This window comes from Trichechus manatus, unplaced genomic scaffold (assembly GCF_000243295.1).
Source record: "Trichechus manatus latirostris isolate Lorelei unplaced genomic scaffold, TriManLat1.0 scaffold00074, whole genome shotgun sequence".
Taxonomy (NCBI): domain Eukaryota; kingdom Metazoa; phylum Chordata; class Mammalia; order Sirenia; family Trichechidae; genus Trichechus; species Trichechus manatus.
Window position 1 is genome coordinate 8508102 of NW_004444010.1, and position 24350 is coordinate 8532451.

Here is a 24350-nt window from a genome sequence, read left to right on the forward strand (position 1 = left end):
CAGACTGCCACATCTTTCTCCCACAGAGCAGCAGGTGGGTTCGAACTGCTGACTTTTCAGTTAGAACCAAGGGATAATAGAATATAACTAACCCTAACTCACAGAACTGTAGAAGTGAAGACTGTTGATATGTCAAATATGTTGTTACATATATATTTACCACAATCACAAAAAAAGAAACTCACAGGATTGTTGTGATAATCACCAACCACATGAAAAAGCAAATACTAGTAAATAGGTTTCTTAAATTCCTGTAGTATCCACTGATTTTTCAAAATTTTTATAAACATAATTACAAGATATTTAATAGAAGAAAAAAGAATTTTAACGAAACTTAAGCAGTGTTGTGCTGATCATGAAGAGGCAATTATAGATGCGAAAACAGAGGATGCAGGAAAAGCAGACCAGAAGGTTGGTACAGAAGTTCAAACAGATAAAGAGATAATGAAGTGCCATAAAATAAAGAATAAAGTGCAACACCCAAAAGACCATAACATTATAAAGCAACTTTATGGGCCAGAAATATTTCCTAACATAGCAGAGAACCTAGAGGGGCTTCATTCTCTAAGCTGAAGAAATGCCTAGCCCAATACAGCCTTTTGGGCTCCAGAGTTCTCTATCATTGGAAAAAGATTATGTACTCCTCCCCACAAAAATGCACACAGGCACTAAGCACAGTATTTTGCCTGCATTTAAAGTGTTTCCCGAGTTCCCCCAAACTGACCTATATGCCTCTAAAGGGCCTAAGAACCCCAGTTTAAGAACTCCTGGTGAAGACAAAAGGAATCTGAAAGAGGAGCCCAGAACAGCAGTAGCATTTATGAGAGTGGGAGAAAATTCTCAGGGGAGAAGGGCACTTTTCTGCCTTTGATGTTTATCAATTCACGTAACACTTTAAGAATGACTACATCATTATATAGCTATCAAATTATATCATTATATAACTGTCAAATTACATCATTACAAAATTGCCAAACCACTGAGAATCACAGCCCAGCCAAGGTGACACATAACCTTAAACATCACAGCCAGCATTACTCGTCTCACACCTTGGCGTTCGTTACTGCCAGACTTACGCTACAACATATGAGCAAAACAGTTGAGATAGTAGATTTTTTACTATTGTTGTAAATGTAAAATGTTGGATAACGAAATAGTCGATAAGTGAGGAGTAGGGGTGTGTGTGTGTGTGTGTGTGTGTGTGTGTGTGTGTGTGTGTGTGAGAATAAATGTCTTTTTGATAGTGAGGGTCTAAGGTATATTTTGCTACATAATATGATTATGTTTCAGGATATAATTCTCTGGTTAAGGATAATCTCTAAGCCCTTTCCTTTTATAAAGTGTTCTGGACTTACCAAACTTTAAGTAATTCAATGGTATTCTGATAGTATATAAGACACCATGATAATTTTCTTGAATTAACTATCAAATAGATTTATACTACCAATAATGCATGTTATATTTTATATCCTGACGTCTGCCCTTAAAAGTGAAAATGTGTAAGTTTAAATAAAATGATAAAAAAATAAGAAGCAACGTGGTATACTCTAAACTCAGTATTATTAAAACCAAACACAAATAATTCACAGCTAGCAATTCCAAAGACTTTATTTCTTCATATACTTAATTTACTTACTAGCTTCATATGTGATCCCACTTGCTTCTTCACTCCAGTCACTCCAGAATCCCTTACCATCTTCCTTCATACAACGAATCCTAAATACATATTCTGTAAAAGGTTTAAGGTCCTGGACAGTGAATGAAGACCGGGTAGATGATGTATCTTCAGGAGGAATCTGAACCAAATCAACCAACACAGGCTTTATATTAAATCAATTTAATAAAATAAAACTAATAAATTAATCTCAAGCTCTGGAAAGAAAAAAATACAAATCAAAAAGCAGTAAAGTTACTAGGTTTGAGAAGTATGGAAATATCTATCATTATTCCTTTATTTTTTTTCTCTTTTCCATGGGACCTATAACACTAAGGGTCTCCACCGAAAAAAGATGGTCCACTGCAATTAGAATTAATTCAGGGAGGGTTTAGTAAAGGGACTATGGGCAAAATGTAGGAGAACCTCCTTAAAGAGGGCAGTCAGTACTCTGGGGCTTGTAAAACAGGGAACTGTTATCACCCCAAGCCCAAAGAGATGAGGGGAGGTACCAGAACCTGGAAGAAGAGGGTCAGACAGAGAAGGCTGCCTTGAAAGGAGCAGTGACCTTCAGTTGAGAGACACAGCCAGCTCCAGGGAGGGAGAAAGGGAAATAAACATGCTGATCTTACTCCCTTCTATTCCTCCTCTCTTCTGCCAGGCCTCCTCCTCCCATTAGCCAAACTCATCAGGAAGCTAGAAGAAATAAAATCCTGCTGATGGAATCCATACAGGTCAGTATCCCAAAACAGAGTAGGGTGAAAAAGGGTAGAATACAGATCTGGACAGGCAAAAGGAACATATCCAGCCCAATCTTTCTTTGGTTCTTTCTACTGAGATTTCAATATTGGGTACAAAATAGGAGTCAGTCTTTTTTGTACCCCTGAATTAAGATTCTATGATATTAAAAAATATTTTGAAGAACTGCAGGTATGTGTCCACTCAGTACAACATGAAATATTAAGCCAATTTTGTTTTTTGTTGCTTTTCTTATTGTATTCTGAGCTCTTCAGTGGGATAGAGGACAGAAGCAGTAAGATCATGGGCTCAATTTCCTTTTGAGCACGTTAGTGCAACGAGAGAAACAAAAAAAAAAATCATATGTACTCTTAGTGACAAATGGAGTCATAACAAAGAATAGTATTGGTAGCTGAAGGCTATAATGTTAGCCTTTTGAAAGCTCTAAAATTTCTTCTGATAACAGCATCATCTGTGGGTGTTGTCGTTTTGTGTTGTCGAACTGACTCTGAAACAGGCGCCTGTATATAGCAAGCTGTGTTTTCCGTTTGGATGTCTTCCTGTTTGCCCTTGTTTGAAATAAAGATCTAGAGGAGGTGTCAAGCACAGTAGCTTATGTAACCAGAAACTTAAGACATTCAGAAAATGACCGACACTTTTTAGGTTACAGGGTTTACAAGAAAGATTATTGAAATAAACAATAACTTTCAATTTACCTGGCTCCAAGTTGAGGCATCCTTGGTCCTGTACTGAATGCTATATTTCAGTCTTAGAAAACTCTTAATACTTGGGTTGATCCATGCCAATTTTAAGATACTAGACAGTTCCTCTGAGCTTCTCACTGATAAATTATGTGGTGGATTGGGCTTCACTGAAGAATAAAACCATGTTTTACTTTTAAAACTTCATATACAAACTCAAATATACTCTTTTTATTTTTCTTTATTTCACAATACTCATTTATTCTTACCAAATGAACTATTACTCGGAAAACAATGCTATGTCATACTATTATAATGAAAATGAGGGTTTCTAAAGAAACTAAAGTTTTCCTTGTCAGTTTATTCCATTTGTTAATCTTTTCAGGTTAGGATATCAACAAATAATTAAATGTTTATATCAAATTTAAAAAAAAAATAATGCCATATAATGGTTGATAACTGGACAAATACTAGACCATAACACTCAAAATGAAAATAGTTGTGAGTGTGGGATTATGGATATTTTTCTTTCTTCCAAATTATTTTTAATACTGTTGATAAAGTGGCTTTGTAAAAAAAACAACTAAGATAATTAAATGCTTAATTCTATAGTAATTAAAATCTGAAAACTATTTTAAATTATGAGCAGTGCATTGTCTAATAAATTCCCGAATTCAAGGTTATAATTACCTTTATCTATAGGATCAAAATTGATATGATCTGATGTAATGTTCCCAAGGGCATTCTCTGCTTCTACCCAGACTTCAATGTTGACAAAATATACAGGAGAATAATCAAGAGTACATGAGTTGGGGGTGTCACGCTGTGCTTTACAATCAGCAAACTTCTCGGTTGCCCTAAATATAAAATTAGAGTCAGTCATTAAAGACAGACTTTTAAAAATTGGAGTAGAAAAGGTTACCTGAAAAGGGTCTGATGAGATCAAGATTGTTGCAACAAAGTTTGGAATAGACTATTCATCACTAATGGTAAGTACAATTTCTTAAAGATCAATGAGCCTCTCTTTAAAACCAAATTTTATATATATATATATATATATATATATATATATATCTTAAGACATAAATTTTCAAATTTTTACTTTAAGAATTTGCATTTTAGAATTTCATGATCTATCCTCCTGTCCTCTCCAAACATTATTTTAATCTATTTCCTTGTGCTCCTAGCACTGTTTCCTCCCCCTCCTGAAACAGAATCCTTACTATACCAGAAATGTCTTTCTCTAAGCATAATATGCTTTTTTTCTAAGCATATTATGCTAGGAGTGATAAGACTACAGGGATAAGAATTTCCATCACCCTAGAAAATCCGCTCAGTTTCTTTCCAGTCAACCCTACACCACCTCTGACAACCATTATTCTAATTTTGAGCAACATAAAAAGCTTCAAGTGATATTACTATATTTAGTCACTGTGTATAAACTGTATCCCAAGTAAAATATTTATACACATACACTATTTTTAAAAATGGAAGGATAAATAAAAAGTAACCTTGGAGTGGAGGGAATAGGTAAATCTTAAAAGCAGCTATTGGTTTATTGTGGGATAAAGCAATTTGATAATTACATTGGTGGTTGGGAGCTACAGTTTTCAGCATAGGCCAAAGGAGATGTAGATGAAAATTAAGTAAAAAAAATAAAAAAAAAATTAAGTAAAAACTTGTAATCCAGATTTCAAATTGGAAGTATCAGTAGGAGTTCATGATATTTTAAAAAAACAAACATTTCCTTGCTCTTTCCACTGAAAAAGCCTAGACACAATGATAACCCAGTAGCAATGAGTTCCCCTAGCACCCAGATTGTAGTTTCTATTTCACACTAAATGGAGCAGGGCTCCCTGGAAAATGGTTGATTAATGTAGAACCTGGAACGTCATGTCATATCAGAAATCAAGAAAACTATCAACAACTAATGAAGTCGTGTCAAGAGGATGCAGCAACCAACCACTGGCCAAAGATGGAACAATTTAAGCAGCAATAAAAATAATGACTATAATGCACTGAAACACATCAAGTATGTTTAAATGTGAATTCATAATAAGGGGAAAACCACTTGGTATTCACCTTTGGGGGATGCTAGGAAACTAACTCATTATAAAACTGGTTAATAAAGGGAAAATAGTAACACTATTTGGCCTTTCTTATATGAATGGTACCTCAGGGTAACCAACAGTTGATGAAGGGAAGTTTTTCTTAAATATTTCAGGTAAAAAACAGAAAAGGAAATGATAAAATACCACCACTTTGTAACTCATACAGAAATAATGATCACTGATCCCTGCTCAAATTTTTAGATAAAAAAATCAACAGAAAGTAACAACATGATTAAATCTCAGAAACAGTCTACTGAGTCACAAAATCCTTTCACAAAAGAGAACATGATGTATGATTCCATTTGTAAGACATTTTGGAACATGCAAAAATAACCTATGGTGAAGATAAGCAATTACTTTATGGGGGTGGAATGGTGGCAGGGAATGACTGGAAAAGGCATGAGGGAACTTTTTGGGGAAGCTGGTTAATGTTCAATATCTTAAAAGGAGTTTGATTTACACAGGTGTATGCACTTGTCAAAATTCATTGATTGATACACTTAAGATCTGTGCATTTCACTATATGTAAATTTTACCTAAAAAACTTTGTAAACAAATATTGAACTCTAGCTAATGATATAAATGCTGAAAAGTGTTTAGGGATTTGGCATACTAATGTCAGCAATTCACTTTGAAATGCATTAAAAAAAAAGATGATTGATAGATGGAGAGAAGGATGATAGGTAAATTTATATGTGATAAAACAAATGTAGTAAAATATTAATTGTAAAATCCAGGTGGTGGGTATATACATAAAATTTACTTTACTGTAAAATTCTTTTCACTTTTCTATGTTTGGAAAAAACAACAATCTTCCCAAAACAACAAAAAAAAACTAATGAGGAATTTTACGTTGAATGGATCAGCCTGACACTAGTGAAACCACTGCTTAATCTTAGTATCAGGTATTATGTGTCTCCTGATGGAAGTACATACCACTTTAATGAAATCTTTCTGGAGAAAAAAAAAAAAATCAAAACTGAATCTAATCAAGTTTCTAGATCTAATGGCAATTTTTAGGAAATACAGGGGCAGAGGAATATGTTAAACAATGTATAACATATAACAACTAAATTGCAAGGAAAAAGAACCTGTAGATCAAGGGAGACTCACAAGATGTATTAGCAATCTGTAATGTATGCAGCTTATATTAAAAAAATTATGACAGATAGCTGGGGAAATCCGAATATTTACTGAATATTTGAGGATATTAAAGTACTTTAAATTATACCAAGGTATAATATGGTATTGTGGTTCTGTAAGTCCTTATCTTTTAGAGATATGTACTGAAATATTTAAGAAGCCCAGGTGGAGCAACAGTTAAGTGCTCAACTGCTAAGTAAAGGTTGGCAGTTCGAACCCACCCAGAGGCTCCTCAGGAGAAAGACTTAAAGAGATCTGCTTCCTTAAAGATTACAGCCTAAGAAACCCTATGGGGGCAGTTCTACTCTGTCACATGCAGTTGCTACGTGTGAAAAATAGACTCTACAGCACTTAACAACAGTAACACTTGAAATATTTATGGATGAAGTGATATGATGCCTGGGATTTTCTTCAAAATAATCTAGGAGGGGGTATATATGAAATAAGACTGGCCATGAGCTGATAATTATTGAAGATGGGTGATGGGTGCATGGAGATTGATTATACTATTCTTTCTACTTTTAGGTATGTTTGGAATGTTCTAAAATATAAAATTAAATGAAATGTTCAAAAATTTGCATTTACTATTACTTCTTGACAAAATAAAAACCTCAGCAAAAATGATTAATTTAATAAATCCAAAATACAATAAACTTAAAATAACCTACCATTCAGATTTTAAAGTATAGTTTGTTTCCAGATATGTTTTCCTTCCAGGATCCCACTGACACATCATATTCTTTTCCTCATTCACAATACAATTCAAATTTTTAGGTTTTTCTGGAGGCACTAGAAGAGAATAATTAGCATTAAAAAAAACTCAAAAAGTTTTATATGTGTCACAAGACATTTACAACCTAAAATTAGATACAAAACACAAACCCAAACAAAAAGTATGGACACAATGAAATACTGGTTACTAAGAAGTTAATTTATTTTCTATACACAAACTTATTTTTTGGTAGTAATATGCATTTTGCATCATAATTGCCATTTACTAGTTTGTTTCAAATTAATTTTCTAGAAAAAATTAATCTTCATTGATATCTACATGATAGTATCAACTGATTTGCCCATTAAGCTTATTTTTTTTTTAAAATTTACATGTGTTAATAAGTAGCAATTAAGTAGAAGCAAAAATGATTGAGTTATATTTATCTTCCTATTGCTTCCCAAACTCTGCTGGAGGGAAAACAAATGTCAAAATTGTAAAGTTTGGGTGATCCACAAATTTGATAATATACTTTTGGACCATAGAAAGTTTACTATATTTACTTAGACTTATAAGAAGGATTTTCTCCAGTATTTACTGACCTTCAGCTGCTTTACATGTGCAATTTCTCAGTAATTAAGGGGATACTGAAAGTTACTATGAACATATTCACAGGTTTCAATCAAGAGTACTTTTCTGGGGGGGCCTTAGGTATGGAATATTTTTCTAGAAAACTGACAGATACCTGATTTTCAAGGACAGATATAAAGCTTAATGTTACTCTCTAGATTTCTGTATATTAATAATGCAAATGTAGTTTCTAATTCTAAGCTTTTTTTTAATGACTGTGTCCAAGAGTCACTGAGGCCACAAATCATTGCCTTTCATAAAGACCACACATGACAATGAAAATGTAGTTTACTAGTCATGATAAAGTCTCAAATAAGACCCCCACAAAAAAAAAAACAAAAAAACTCACAGCCTGAAATTATTGTGATTCCATAAACATTTTGCTCAATTTGTCCAAATGCATAAATGTTGCAAGTGAGCTGAGTATTTAATGAAGATACATCTCTAAAGGTGACACTAGATGCTGTTCTGTTTATGACAGTATATTGTTCCTTAGGAACAATAGCATGGTTTGTTTTCCAAAAAATGTTATCAGCATTTACAGCAAAATTATCCATACATTTTTCCTTTAGTACACAAACTGCAGTGAAATTAGAACCAAGTTGTACAACCGGAGATTCAGGGCTGATATGACCACATGGATCTAGAAGAACACCTAAGAAGGAACAATAGAACACATTAAAAAAGGGTACAAAATGATATCTGGCTGGTAGCCAGTCACACAAAAAGAAGAAAATACACAACTGGAAACAAATACCGACAGAATTTAATGCCTAAATTTGTAAAGAAATACACAAATTATAAAACAAACGGAGCTGGGTTAAGAAAAACCTATTCAGGCTTCAGCCCATAGTATATTATTCTAATTTTACTTTAGAAAACACAAACTACCTGCAACATGATTCATACTTGCCCCATCACCTATCTTGCCCCTTGATTTGACCCAGGATCAAAACTAAATTGTCCTCCTCTCCAGTCCTGAATGCTGTTGAGAGGTGGAACTGAGAGGGGGCAGAGATAGACAATATACGTCGTTCACACTGGACAACAAAGGAAACAGCAATGGAGAAATAAAAAAACAAGACTAGAACAAGATAGGCAAATACATTAGTTTTAACAATAAATGTATGGGATAAAATCTCAATTAAAAAACAAAGAATCAGATTGGATAAAAATAACAAAATACAAATAGATGCTTTAACTATCACCTACTTCATGTTGATAAGATCTAAATCCCTATCTTCAGCCCAAACAGCTCATGTTTCCAATAGCCTATTAGACATATATCCACCGGAGAGAGCCCATAGGTACCTTAAACTGAACATGTCTAAAACTAAACGTATCACAGTTCCTCTCAAACTTATTCTTTCTTTTAATTTCTCTACCTCTATGAACAGCACCACTCCCATCCAGTCATTTAGGCCAGATACTTTATAGTCACCTTCAAAATCTCCAATTAGCCTCTGCCAGCCCCCAATTTACAATACTGCACCAAGTTTCACTGGTTATATATTCTTAATATCACATTATCAACTCTTTCTCAACAACCCTATTCTGATTGTTAAAGCTCAGACCATCATATTAAACCACAGTCAGACCTCCCTCTAGTTTATCTTATATACTGCTACCAGAGTTACTGGCTCTAACATGATTATGGTATTTCCCTGTTTTAAATTATTGAATGGCTTTCTCTTATCATCAAGATAATGTATCACCATATCAAGTATTTGGCATGACACTATTCTCTTTCTCTAGCCTCACTGTCCACAAACTTAAGGCATCTTTCCCCAGGGAATCCCATTTACCAGTAAGTCCTTGGATCCCATCCTATTTGAGCTACAGTTTCCTCACTTGGAAAATTAAGTTAACAGTAACTATCTTGAAAGGTTAATATTAAAAATTACTTATGGTAAATACCTAGTACAATGCCTACTGCTCAGTAAGCTTCCAATAAATGGTAGCCTATCATCATCATTACTACTCTCTAGAAATAGGTAATCTAGTTACACTAATAAGGTCTGGAAGGTTCTGTTAGGAGTGACTGACTGGTTCTAGCAGTTAAGGTGAAAGGCAACGAATCACAGAATCTGAAACTGAAAAGAACCTTGAAGATTACTTAGTTCAACCCTTTATTTTACAGATAAAGAAAGCTGACATACTTTTACATACAAAAAAAAAAACCCAAAAATCAAACCCGTTATTGTCTAGTTGATTCTGACTCATAGTCACCCTACAGGACAGAGTAGAACTGCTCCATCAGGTTTCCGAGGAGTGGTTGGTAGATTCAAACCGCCAACTTTTGGTCAGCAGCCGAGCTCTTAACCACTGCACCACCAGGGCTCCACCTTCACATAGTCAACCTCAGTTAACAGCTAGACTCTTCCAATTTCCCTCTTGGTCCAAGCCAGAGGGCCCAAAGTTAAAACTATCTTCAAAAGTTAAACAATTATTTTCTTACTCCATCTTACAGACTGAATTATGTCCCTGAAAAATGTGTGTCAACTTGGCTAGACCTGATTCCCAGTATTATTTGACTGTCCACCATTTTGTCCTCTGATATGATTTTCCTACGTGTTGTAAATCCTACCTCTATGATGTTAATGAGGCAGGATTAGAGGCAGTTACGTTAGTGAGGCAGGACTCAATTGACGAGATTAGACTGCATCTTGAAACAACCTCTTTTGAGATATAAAAGAGAGAAGCAAGGAGAGAAGCAAGCAGAGAGACAGGGGGACCTCATACCACCAAGAAGCAGCGCTGGGAGCAGAGTGCATCCTTTGGACCTGGGGTTCCTGTGCTGAGAAGCTCCTAGACAAGGCAGGAATTGAAGACAAGGGCCTTCCCCCAGAGCCGTCAGGGAGAGAAAGCCTTCCCCAGGAGCTGATGCCCTGAATTCAGACTTCTAGCCTCCTGAACTATGAAAGAATAAACTGTGCTTTGTGAAAGCCATCCACTTGTGGTATTTCTGTTACAGCAGTACAAGATAACTAAGACACTCCATATCTCTCAAATCCTGCAGGAGGAATTAAAATGTCTTTGCAATCAAAACTGTACTCCCAAATGGAACCCTGGGATCTCTCATAGGACCCATCAGGCTCAGAGTCGGAAGGTGAGTTTTTTTGTTTCAAGACTTATAATGTGCTTATCAATATCACTTCATGTGGTGGCACAGTGGTTAAGAGCTCAGCTGCTAAACGAAAGGCTGGTAGTTTGAACCACCAGCCACTGTGTGGGAGAAAGATGTGGCGGTCTGCTTCCATAAAGTTACAGCCTTGGAAACGCTATGAGGCAGTCCTACTCTCCTACAGGGTCAGTATGAGTTGAAATCAGCCTGATGGCAATGGGTCTGGTTTGGTTTATTTTAAGTCTCAGTGTATACATCACTCTCAATTTCCAATAGTATGGAACTTCATCTTGTGGAGGATCTCTGCTAGTAACTTACCCTATGACACTGGGCCGGTACTTACAACTCTCAGACCTCACTTTATTCCTTGGTAAAATCATTCCTGTGTCACTTTCCTTAAAGTAATTATAGGGAAGAGCAACAAGTTAAAAAAAAAAAGAAAAAAAAAATGGCATAGTAGCACTTACGAAAATACCTTCTGTGGGGGGTGGGGGAAAGGAAGCACAGCTGGCGTGTGTTATTTGTGTAAAAATATGGTAATCTAGTTTTATAGGGTTTGATTACTCACACGTATAAAAATACTGGCTAAGAAGAAAGTCAACCAAGACGGAGGTCCTGAGTACTATGCTGAAGTGTCCTGAGCTCAGTGTCCTTATGGCAGATTGTATATTCCAAAGATGGCCACATTTTTATATTTATTCCATCCCACCTTGTCTTCTTAAAATGAGATTGATACTCCTTCCACTATGAGGCTGGGGTCTATATTCCCTCTCCTAAGATCTGTGTAGGTGCTTGTGTCTGCTCCAGCCAATCCAGTGTGCTATGTGACTTCCAAGGCTAGGTCATTAAAATATAGCTTCCGACTAGACTAGATTTCTTTGCCTCATGGGATTTGTCCTTGGAACCCAATCACATATTGTAAAGAAGCCAGGGCCACATGGAAAGGCCACATGTGGGCGTTCTGGCCAACAGCCCCAGCAAAGCCCTCAGTCTACAGCCAACATTAACACCAGATACATAAGTGAATGAGCCTTCAGATGATTGTAGCCCGAAGTCTGAATCTTCCAGCCAAGGGCCCAGACATCATAAAGCAAAGATGAAACAGTCTGGCTGTGCTTGTCTGTACTCTGGATCCACACAAACCACGAGAGATAGTAATTATTGTTGTTTTAATGTTAAAACCAACAACTTGAGGGAAGACATAGAAGACACACTTACCAAATTTCATGAACCTTACCTATAGATTCAGTGGTTAGGAAAATAAATGCGGCTTGCACTACCCTAGTCCACAAAGTCAACATCTTGTATAGAGATTCCTATAAAAGATAATTAACATTATTTTTAATATTTTTTCTCTCAAATACACACATACATTAAGATACAATTTCTAAAGCTCTTGTTTCCATTATGTAGTTGTTTTCTAAAAGCTACTAAAATTCCTATGAGAATGCAGAAAACAAGTCTTCAGAATGTTTTCCTTTATTCCCACTGAAGTTATGGTTATGTAAAACACTGCCAGAAAACATAATTTATACTTTAAAGTGAATTAAAAGAGCACCAAGAAAGTAAGAAAACTAAAAAATGACTATAAATTTTTAAAATTAGATGAAATTATGTATTACAACTTGGTACTCAATTACCAACATTGTGACTCAGCAGATTATTAGTAGATAAATATTTTTAAAAATATAACTCAGACTCTTAAGGTAATACAAAATATTATGAAGGACACACTTCATGTCTCTGTGCAGCTAAAGTTCACCTTCTATCCTTAAAAATGATGTGGGGGAATGATTTCTTGGATGGATGTCCTCTTATTGTTAGAAATATTTAAATTTGTTAGCTTTCTATGGCATGGAACATTAACTCTGAAACTACCATGCACATTAACTTAATGACTATTTTACTTGATGTGGGACACAAAACAATCTTATGTAATATTCTAATTCAGATACATGAAACTGAAAACATAACTCCAATTTTTTTATAGATATCATGTAATCAGAACATACCAATTACCCCAAATAAGTAATATCTAACAATTATCTTCAGATATGCAAAATAATTTTTAAAACAATTTATAATCAATATGAATATCAGTACAACAGAAAAATTCCCTTTAGAGTATAATATTCATTTTTTAACACAACCAAGAAGCATCTAAAATATATATATAATTCCCTAATATCATCAAATACCAAATCAATGTTCAAATTTTCTTGTTTCATAAATTTGTTTTAAACAACTGGTTTGTTTGTATCAGGACCCAAATTCAGTTCACATGCTGCATTTGAGTGATTTATCTCATCTGTTTTAATCTACAGGTTCCCCTTTCCTTTTTCTCCTGACATCTATTTTTTGAAAGAATTGGGTCAGTTGTCCTGTAGAAATTCTCACATTCTAAATTTTGCTGACTGTTATCTCTATGGTGTCATTCATGTTCTCCCTACATGCGGGGCTTTTTAAAATCATAGGTATGCCTGGGTTCCACCTAACAAACCTAAATCTCTGGGGGTAGGGTCCTGGCATGTGTATAGTTTCAAAAGCTCCTCAGGTGATTCTAATACATAGCTACGTGAGACGCACTGGTCCAAAGATTATTTTTATCCACTGACGTTTTTCACACAATGAGATTTTAAAAATATAAAAAACCTGCATGTAATAACTTCAGGTTATAGGAAAAAATGTAACAAACACAGTCCCATTCTTCTCCTCCAGTCCCAGTTTAAGTGCTATTTTCTCACTCACATCTTATGCTTCTATATGTATGTGTCGCTAAATAACACAGTATTTAAATTTATTCTAGGAATACAAAGATGGTTTAATATTACAAAAATCTATTGATGTGGCAGTGAGGTCTGCAGCCAGATAATGCTCTGGGGATGGTGGAATCTATAAATTCTATAAAAGAAAACAAAATCCTCGTAACTGGACCAATAAACAACATCATAATAAATAGAAAAAAGACTGAAGTTGTCAAGGATTTCATTCTACTCGGATCTGCAATCAATACTCATGGAAGCAGCAGTCAAGAAATCAAAAGACCCATTGCACTGGGCAACTCTGCTGCAAAAGACCTCTTTAAAGTGTTAAAAAGCAAAGATGTCACCTTGAAGACTAAGGTACACCTGACCCAAGTCATGGTGCTTTCAATCACTTCATACGCACGCAGAAGCTGGACAACGTATAGGGAAGACCAAAGAAGAACCGACACCTTTGAATTGTGGTGCTGGCGAAGAATACTGAATATACCATGGACTGCCAAAAGAACAAGCAAATCTGTCTTGGAAGAAGTACAACCAGAGTGCTCCTTAGAAGCAAGGATGGTGAGACTTCATCTCACATACTTTGGACATGTTATCAGGAGGGACCAGTCCCTAGAGAAGGACATCATGCTTGGTAAAGCAGAGGGTCAGTGAAAAAGAGGAAGACCCTCAACGAAACGGATTGACACAATGGCTGCAACCATGGGCTCAAGCATAACAATGTTTGTGAGGATGGTGCAGGACCGGGCAGTGTTTCATTCTGTTGTATGTAGGGTCGCTATGAGTCAGAACTGACTCAACGGCACCTAACAACAACATAAATTTGTTATTATATGTACTGCTTCTTTAAAAAAAAAACTGTTATCGTAGCTAACTATATTAACAGATTAAATGCATAAAAGCATACGATATACCAAGAATCCAGAAAAAGCATTCATGATTAAACCCTCGACCCTCACCCCTTTTTAGGGGGAAAAAACCCACCAACAAATTAAGAAAAGAGAACTTATTTAACTTTATAAGGGGAGCCTACCAAAAACAGAGTAAGTATTGTACCCATACTGAATGAGGAAACATTACATTAAGAATGAGGGTTCAAAACCCAACTGACGTTCAACTCCTCAAAATGACTTTTGACTTTGGCTGACTAAATATAAGCTATTCGTACTAATCAGAGAGAATCATTTAGAAACTAACATTCAATTATTTTGAGGTGCCCTTTCAATCAGTTGGCATTATATCTGTACCTTAAAATCAGAAAGAAACTAATCAATAAAGACATGTTTGGCAGGGAGAGATGCCAATATTAACTGGGAGAAGAATGCTTGGGTGAAGGATAACCTTACACATGGTCAGTTCATTAGTGGATTATTTTCAAGTTAAGATAACTAAACAACCTTGTAACTGTGGGGTTTCAGATAACACGGACTCCCTTTATTAGTTTCAAAATTATTAGAGATGGAAGAGATAAAAGAAACTAGTCAAGCCAGGGATAGAAAATATGGGGCACAAATGCTGCCACTCTCTTTTTACATGGCAAACATATCAAGTATTTACTGTGTCCTTTCCCACGGAGACCAGATATGCTTCCAGAATCCTCAACGAAGTGCTCTAGGGAGCTATTTGCAATCAATTAAAGTCAGCACATGAAATGAAGCATATGTGCCATTTTTGACCTTTTACTGAGGAACCTGAGGGCCAGAAAAGTAGTGCTACTTCCTGAAACTCTAATAGCTAAAGAATTAGAATTCTCTTTTTTTTTCTAACTTGAATAAACTAGTGATAGGGAGGAACTATTTATTCAGAATATGGACAAAATCTCAAGTTTCTCATTATAGAGAAGTTAAACACACAGTCAAAATAAATCAGTGGTGGCACACGGATCAGAAACCAGGTTTCAATTTCCAATTTAATCCTGTTTATTATGTGAAACTTTGCACTATTAGTAAATACTGAGATTGAAAACAACTTTAGAGAGACAAATTTCTACATAGCAAAAATGACCATCAAAAAAAAAACCAAACCTACTGCCATCAAGCCAATTCCGATTCATAGCAACCCTATATGGCAGAGTAGAACTGCCCCATAGGGTTTCCATAGCTGCAAATCTTTACGGAAGCAGACTGCCACATCTTTTTCCCAAGCAGCAGCTGGTGGGTTCAAACTGCCTGCCTTCTGGTAAGCAGCTGAGCACGTTTACCACTGTACCACTAGGGCTCTGTAAAAATAGTCATAAGTAACTTCAAAAGATACTTGATGAAATGTAAAAATTTTTTTACTTCATAGCATGATCAAAGATATTCCCCAATATATGAAGACTACCCACAAGTCACTAAAAAATACCAATACTTAGTAAGAATATGGGCAATAGGATTTGAATAAGCAATTTATAGAAAATACAAGTAATTCAAACATATGAAAAGACACTGTCAACCTCACTCATTATAAAAGACACAAAACTACCACAACAGGAATGCAAAATGATACAGCCACTGTGGAAAACAATTTGATAGTTCCCTGCTAACTCAGCATTCCCACTCCTAAACAGAGGCTGACTAGCCAAGAGGTAAGGTAAGCACAGTGCTTACTTTGCTTACTGTGCTTACTAGATCATCTGTGATGAACCATTTCATTACTTTTTCAGCACATCAAAGATTCTGCTTCTAGGTATGGCTGGCATCTGTCTCTCTCCCAACCTCACAGCACTTTACTACAGAATCAAAGCCTCCTTTCATATTTACAATCCCTGACATGGGCGGATGACGCAGTAAGCAAGGTAAGCATGGGCTTACTTGTGCTTACTTATTAATCTGTGGTGAACATCTCTGATGTGGTGAAATTGTTCACTACAGATTAGTAAGTAAGCACAAGTAAGCCTATGCTTACCTTGCTTATTGGATTATCTGACCCTGCTTCTAAGTATATACCCAAAAGAAATGAAAATGTCTACATAAAATACCTATATTCAAATATTCATAGCAGCTTATTTTATAATAGCCCCATACTGCAAACAACCACTTTGTGTTGCTTATCCTACCTTTACTGTTTTATTTTTCTCCATGGCACTTTCTAAAATGGGTTGGGGAACTTTGCCTGTAAGGGGTTAGATAGTAAACATTTTAGGCTTTCTGGCCCTTATAGTCTATTGCAACTAGTCAACTCTGCTGTTGAACTGCAAAAGCAGTCATAGACAATATGTAAACAAATGGGCACGGCTGCATTCCAATAACCAAGCAACAGGACAGATTCGGTCTGCAGGCCGTTGTTTGCCAACCCCTGTTCTAAAATACCGCACAATTTACTTACTTTGCTTATTACCTGCGTCCCCAAAATAGAATGTAAGCATACGAGATACAAAATTTTGTCCATTTTGTTTCTTGCTATATTCCTAGCATCTAGAATCATGCCTGGCATAATAAACACTCAGCAGCAAGTATTTGCTGGATAAATTACCTTCATTACACTGAAAAGGTGCATAATACATCAGTGTATGCATATACTATAATTTAACCAGTCCCTTTAACATTTAAGTGTTTCCAATTTTTGTGATTTATTAACGATATTATCATGAGCATTTTTGTATAAACCCGTTGCTGTCAAGTCCATTCTGACTCATAGCAACCCTACAGGACAGAGTAGAACTGCCCCATAGGGTTTCCAAGGAGCACCTGGTGGATTAGAACTGCTGACCTTTTGGTTAGCAGATGTAGCTCTTAACCACTACGCCACCTATTTTTGTATAAGGAACATAAAAATTAATTTTTCCATAAAAATTATTTATGGGATAAATTCTTCAGTGGAATTACAGGTAAAAGAGTACATGCACACTGAAAGTTCAAGGAATAGTTCCAATTATCCTTTAAAAACGATCTATAGGTTTAATTATTATTATTTAATTATTATTATTAATTTGGGTTTGTCAATCCCTGTGGCCATGTGAGTCGGTAGAAGCCTATACCCGACCCGCAGACTTGGGACTTGCCAGCCTCCCCAACTGTGTAAGCCATTTCCTTCATGCGGTTTGTGAGTTCTGTGAGATGTTACACTGAGGGCTATAAAAATGGAAAATGAAAAATTGGCAGATGGTATAATCATCTTTCAAGAAACAGAATCAAATGACAAACTATTAGAACTATTTAGAGTTTAATATAGTAGTTGAATAAAAGATCACAAAATACAGCTCTCTTATAATGGAACAGAAGCAATATTTTAAGAGATATAGGCATTCTAAAAAAGAATGTATATTCTTCAGCTGTTAGGCAAAATGCTCTGTATGTGTCACTGAGGTTAAATTGATTAATTTTATTTAAATTTTTATATCCTTACTGATGTTTCTGGCTGCTTATTGTGGAGGAAGGTGTATCAAAATCTCCAACTTTGATTATGAATGTTATCTTTTTAGTTCTTTCAACTTTTGCTTTATGTATTCTTAAGCTATATTTATCCAAATGAAGTTATTACATTTACTGTTGAATTCACCCATTTATCACTGTGAAATGTTCATTTTTGTCTCTAATAATTCTTGATGACTACAGTCTACTTCATCTAATACTAATATAGTATTACTTATTTATTAATGTAGATTCATACTTAGTGTTTGTACCATGTATTTTTCCTCCTCTTTTGACTTTTAACCTTTTTCGTCCTTATCTTTAAGGAGCCCTGATGGCACAGTGGTTAAGCACTCAGGTGCTAACTGAAAGGTCAGTGGTTTGAACCCACCAGCTGCTCTGTAGGAGAAGATGTGACAGTCTGCTTCTGTAAAGATTACAGCCTTGGAAACATTATGGGGCAGTTCTACTCCGTCCTACGGGGTTGCTATGAGTTGGAATTGACTCAGCAGTAATGGGTTTGGTTTTTTGGTTCGGTGGCACAGTGGTTTAAGAGCTCGGCTGCTAACCAAAAGGTCACCGGTTTGAACCCACCAGCTGGTCTGTGGGAGAAAGATGTGGCAGTCTGCTTCTGTAAAGATTATAGCCTTGAAAACCCTATGGGGCAGTTCTACTCTGTCCTATGGGATTGCTCTGAGTTGGAATTTGACTCGACAGCAGTGGGTTTGATTTGGTTCTGGTCCTTATATTTGGGGTATGTCTCTTGTGGATAGGACAGCATATGGTTGGATTTTATTTTGTCCAGTCTGACAATCTGCCTTATGATTGCATTGTGTAGTCTTTTTACAGGAAACAAGTTTCAATAAATTTCAAAGGACAAATACATGTATTTAGCTCTCCTATACACCAGTTGGGGCCCTGGTGGCACAGTGGTTAAACACTCAGCTGCTAATCAAAAGGTCAGCAGGTCAAATCCACCAGCCACTCCTTGGAAACCCTATGGGGCAGTTCTACTCTGTCCTATAGGTTGCTATGAGTCGGAATGGACTCGATGGCAACAGGCTTGGTTTTCTGGTATACAACAGCTAAAAATGCACCAAATAGAAAATATACCAAATAGAAAATGTAATAGAAGAAATCCTACTCACAATAGCATTGAAAACTATAATATACCTAAGGAAAAAAACTAGTAATAAATATGTAAACACTAGAAAAAAGGCAAAATGGCAAATATGGTGTTAAATATAATTTTCCAACAAGAGCAGTCAAAAAATATTAATAATAATAATAATAAATAAAAATAAAAAACAGAGGCAGCAGCTGTCGATACTACTTAGGTACAACTAAATACCTAGTGGATGAAGGTTCAGGGTCATGGTTTCAAGGGTTTGTCCAGTCAATTGGCCTAATGTTGTTTTTAGAGTGTCTGTTCTACCTCCTAATTCAATCAGTAGTGCCTAGGTCTTAAAAGCGTGTGAGTGGCCATCCAATATACAACAACTGGTCTCTATTTGCCTGTAACAGCAGAAGAAGAAAGACCCAGGTAAAGAAGGAAATGGACTGCAGGTCTAACTGCCTCCAAGAAGTACTACCTCCACTGCGATGAGACTAGAAGAATGGGATGGTGCCTGGCTACTATGATTAAACATTTTGATCAAGAATCCAATAGATGGATCCCAATCAAAAAGAGAAAAAATGTAGAACAGAATTCCAAATTCTTACAGAAACCAGTTGTAACTTTGGTGAAGGGTAAGATAGTACACAATACTGGGGAAGGCAGCTCAACTTGACCAAGACAAGGTCATGGAAGCTTCATAGACACATCCAAACTCCCTGAGGGACCAAATTACTGGACTGAGGGCTGGGGACCATGGTCTTGGGACACATCTAGCTCAACTGGCATAACACAGTTTATAAAGAAAATGTTCTACATCCCACTTTGGTGAGTAGAGTCTGGGGTCTTAAAAGCTTATGAGCGGCCATCTAAGATACTCCACTGGTACTACCCTGTCTGGAGCAAGGGAGAATGAAGAAAACCAAAGACACAAGGGAAAGATTAGTCCAAAGGACTAATGGACCACATCTACCACTGCCTCCACCAGACGGAGTCCAGCACAACTAGATGGTGCCCACCACCGACTGCTCTGCCAGGGATCACAACAGAAGGTCCTAGACAGAGCTGGAGAAAGATGTAGAACAAAAAAAGACCAGACTTACTGGTCCGACAGAAACTGGAGAAACCCCAAGTAGGGCCCCCGGACACCCTTTCAAAAGGCTCAGTACCGAAGTCACTCCTGAGGTTCACCCTTTGGCCAAAGATTAGACAGGCCCATAAAACAAAACAAGACTAAATGGGCACACCAGCCCAGGGGCAAGGACGAGAAGGCAGGAGGGGACAGGAAAGCTGGTAATCGGAACCCAAGGTTGAGAAGGGGAGAGTGCTGACGTGTCGTGGGGCTGACAACCAATGTCACAAAACAATATGTGTATTAACTGTTTAATGAGAAACTAATTTGCTCTGCAACCTTCATCAATAAAAAAATACAACAAAAAGAAATTCTTATAGAAGCTAGACTTACTAGACCTACTGGAATGGGGGAACCCCCAAATCTATTGCCCTTAGATACTCTTTAAGCCTTGTACTGAAAGTATCCTATGAAGTCATCTTTAAACTAAACAATAGTTTAGCTCAATTAGTAAAGAATGTTTGCCTTAAGCAGTGCACTCTTAAAGAATTATCTGTATGAGATCAAACTGACAACAGTAACTCTAAAACACACAGAAGTTTTAGAAAGTCTAAGTTAGTGATGGCGAAACAATGAGTAGCGATAACGAGAATGGTGACACCATATGAAGAATGTAATTAATGTCACTGAACCGTACATATAGAAAATGTTGAATGGATGTACACTTTGTTATGTATATTTTCACCAAAAAAAAAAGTATGCAAGGTCTTTATGGCGAAAAGTATAAAGTTTTACTGAAGTGCATTATTAAGGTCTAAATATCAAATGACAAGGAAACCCAATATAGTAGAGATATAGTTCTTCACAAATTAATATATACATGTAATACAATTTTAATCCAAATTGCAAAATGGTTTATTAAGGAACTTTACAAACCAACTTTAAATTTCATATAAAATATTAAAGAAAAGCCACAAGCTAATTTTCAAAAAGAGGAATACTTATCCTGTCAGCTATTAAGATAAACTATAAAGCTGTAATAATTAAAACATGGCATTGGCACAGGAACAGACAATTCGATCAATGGTACAGTAAAAAGATCAGAAACAGACCCAAATATATGTAAGAATTTAATATTTGATAAAGGAAGAATGTCATTGCACTGGAAAAATAAGACTATTCAATAAATAGTATTGGGACAACTGGCTCCATAGCAGGAAAATAAATTTAGAGCCCTACTTCATCACAGACACATTCCCTATTGATTCAAGACTTAAATGTGAAAGCAATATTGTAAGGGTATTGGACAAAAATAAAGAACATGCCTTTACGAATTATCATTGACTACTTCCGACATACGAAAAGGTTTAAAGAAGACTTTGATGAGCATCCATGTTCTCACCATAACCTGAGAAATAAAACATTATAGAGTTGAACCCCAAAGTTTAGAGAAAGATAATATACACAGTGCTACAGAAGCACAGAGAATACCAATTCAGACAGGGCTCAGGAGAGCCCAGTCATGAAATATGGGTAAAGGTTTTTTAGATAGAGAAAACAGTACATCCAAAGGCAGAGAGGCTGTTGAGTTACATATGAGCTCTACAACATCTTTAACTCCAATTGTCAAATAAGGATTACTAATAGCAAAATCCCAGAGCATGCCAGTTCACCAAACAGAGCTCTATTATCTGAAACAAAGCTCTGAAGACTTTACTTTGTGCTGGGGAGGGGGAGAAGGGCGTAGAGGTCCAAGAGGTAGGAGTGTACATAAAACAGAACATCTGAAGAAAAACAATTGTGCATAAGGCACCAATATGATATGCACTATTCAGAAGTAATGATGAAACCAATTTACCCTAGAGTGAAGGATAAAAATGCTTAGTTTGAGTACAGAAAGTAAAATTTTGGAGATAGAATATTCAAATTTTAACAGGGAGGTCAGCTTTATTGTATGAAAGGAATGTAGCTCATGCTCTGGGTATGTTTACCTGCAGCTTTAAAGCAGTAATCCATACTCCAGTCATATTTTAACAGATGGAGCTCTCTTCTTCATGCTCAGTTAGCTAACTTATTTCTCACTGAATCTCAGTAAGATATACCAGATAGGCACCGAATGAAAGAGATTGCAACCATTATAATAACAATCACACAAGTTTCTCAGCATTTCACATTTTTTGCTGTACTTCTTGAATTTCTCACATCCCCTGGTTTTTATGTAACCCTATCACGTGGTTGAACTCTTTCCTTTACCCACTTTCCTGTCTCCTGTACTAAATTCCCTGCCAATTTTTATCTCCTGGCTATGAATGTACCTCCAAAATAAAGTATCTGACTTCTACTCTTCTTTTTAGATAGTAATTTCTTTAGAGACACATGACTTCAACCATCACCTTCAAAGAAAATAATTTCAAGAATTCCATCTTGGACTTTTCTTTTAATTCCAGCTACCTGATATCTTCTTGAATATTCTGCCTCTGAATCAAATAAAGTTAACAGATCTAAAAACAATACACACACATGCATGAACACATATATACATAAATGCACACTTTTTAATCACAGCATTTTTTCCCACCTAAAAACAATTTACTCTCTTGAAGTCAATGAGGTCCATCTTTGATGCTTACCTTTCCCTTATATTCTACCTTTTCCCAGTCACAAATTTTATCCAGTCCTTTTTCACAATGTTTTTCTCATCTGTCCCTTCTTTCCTACCTCCTACCATCACCAATCTAATTTAGGTGTTGATTACCTCACTACTTGCCTTCCTGCTTCCAGTCTCTCCTCCCTCCATGTCATTCTGAACATTATTGGTAGATGAATCTTTCTAAAACACTACTTTAAATCCGCCACTCTTTTCCTCAAAGGCTTTTGAAAGGGTCAATAATAATGCCAAATATTTTAGGCATTCAAGGACCTAAAATTTTGGCTCCAACTTACTGGTCCAATCTATCTTCTCCAACATTCAAGTTTCTCTCTCTCCTAAAAATATCCTTTCCTCAGATCTTCTCCCTCAAGTAACAACACTGCAAAACTTTTAGAAAGAATAGCCAACAATCTACTCCCATACGCTGAAATTATTTTTGTAGTTTCCCAATTGCAAAGTAAATATTTAAGCTCCTCGCTTTATTTGACCTCACCATGTCATTTACAATTTGGTCTCACCTTTCATCATTCCCTACTACTCATCCCTACAGACTCTATGTTCAAGCCACAGCAAACTACTAGACTTTTTCTAACACACCTTGTTCTTTTGTAGTTTGTGGTTCTCCATACTATTCCCTGCCTTTAGAATGCCTTTCTGGGACTCTGCTGTATGCTATTAACCACTTAAGAGCCAGATGAACAACATCTCTTCTGGAATTTCTCCCCACTACTACAAACATCTTTGCTCCCAACGTGCCTGTAGTACATAGTTGCCTAACAGGATTCATACCACCGCACTGTGATTATTTGTTTATATGTTTTGATCATCTAACATACACTATGAGGCACACAGCAGACACTTAAAAGTGGGTTTTAAAAGACCTTCTGCTATGGCCATATTATTCTACTGTCACGCAAGTATACTATACAAAGAAGTAGTATGTATCATGGTTAAGAGCTCAGATTCTGAAGCCAGGTTATCTAAGTATGTCTTCTGGCTCCAACACTTATTAGTCATGTGACACTGGACAAGTTAATAACCTCTCTGTGCCTTAGTTTTCCATGTGTAAAAAGAGGACAAGAAAAACACCTGCCCTGTAAGGTTATGAGGATTAAATGAACTAACATAGGTAAAGTGCTCAGAACAGTGACTGGCACAAAATAAGCATTAAATATGTAGTAACTGTTATAACTAATATACCTTGCTTATTTCTGACCTTTTCCACACGCTAATCCTCTATTTGGAATGGACAACCTTCATTTTTTCACTTATCCAAATCTTACCCAGGTTTCAAGGCTTACCTCTGGTAAAACCTTTGACCATTCCAATCTATAAGTGATCATTCCCTAATTTAAATTTCTATAGCACTTTTCTGTATCACTCTGCATTTAATTAAAACTTCTTGCACCTTTGTAATTTCTCATGCATACGACTGTCAACCCAATTTCTATAAACTCACTGAAGGTCCTGACGAAACCTCATGCATCTTTGTGAGTTCCTATAGCCAGTGGTTAAATGCTTAATATTTGCTGTATAAAATAATAAAACTCAGCAGAAACCTCAACTCTGATCATACTGCCTTTACAATCAAAGAAGTGGAGAAGC

The 24350-nt window shown here is 36.1% G+C and overlaps 1 protein-coding gene across 3 annotated transcripts in view; it reads right to left on the bottom strand.

Moving 5' to 3' along the window:
- The window catches only part of IL6ST (interleukin 6 cytokine family signal transducer), a 40936-nt gene that overhangs the window by 14422 nt on the left and 2164 nt on the right, over positions 1-24350 (bottom strand). The window contains exons 2-7 of one of the 3 annotated variants that reach the window (XM_023734980.1): positions 12051-12129; positions 8249-8344; positions 7016-7136; positions 3784-3950; positions 3109-3263; positions 1637-1796 (exon numbers count right to left, since the gene is read on the bottom strand). In XM_023734980.1, the coding sequence (XP_023590748.1) occupies positions 1637-1796; positions 3109-3263; positions 3784-3950; positions 7016-7136; positions 8249-8344; positions 12051-12114 (763 nt within the window). In that variant the 5' untranslated portion in view covers positions 12115-12129. Of the gene's footprint in view, positions 1-1636; positions 1797-3108; positions 3264-3783; positions 3951-7015; positions 7137-8038; positions 8345-12050; positions 12130-24350 lie in introns of all 3 variants that reach the window. The other 2 variants (XM_004380477.2, XM_023734981.1) reach the window with 2 other exon arrangements.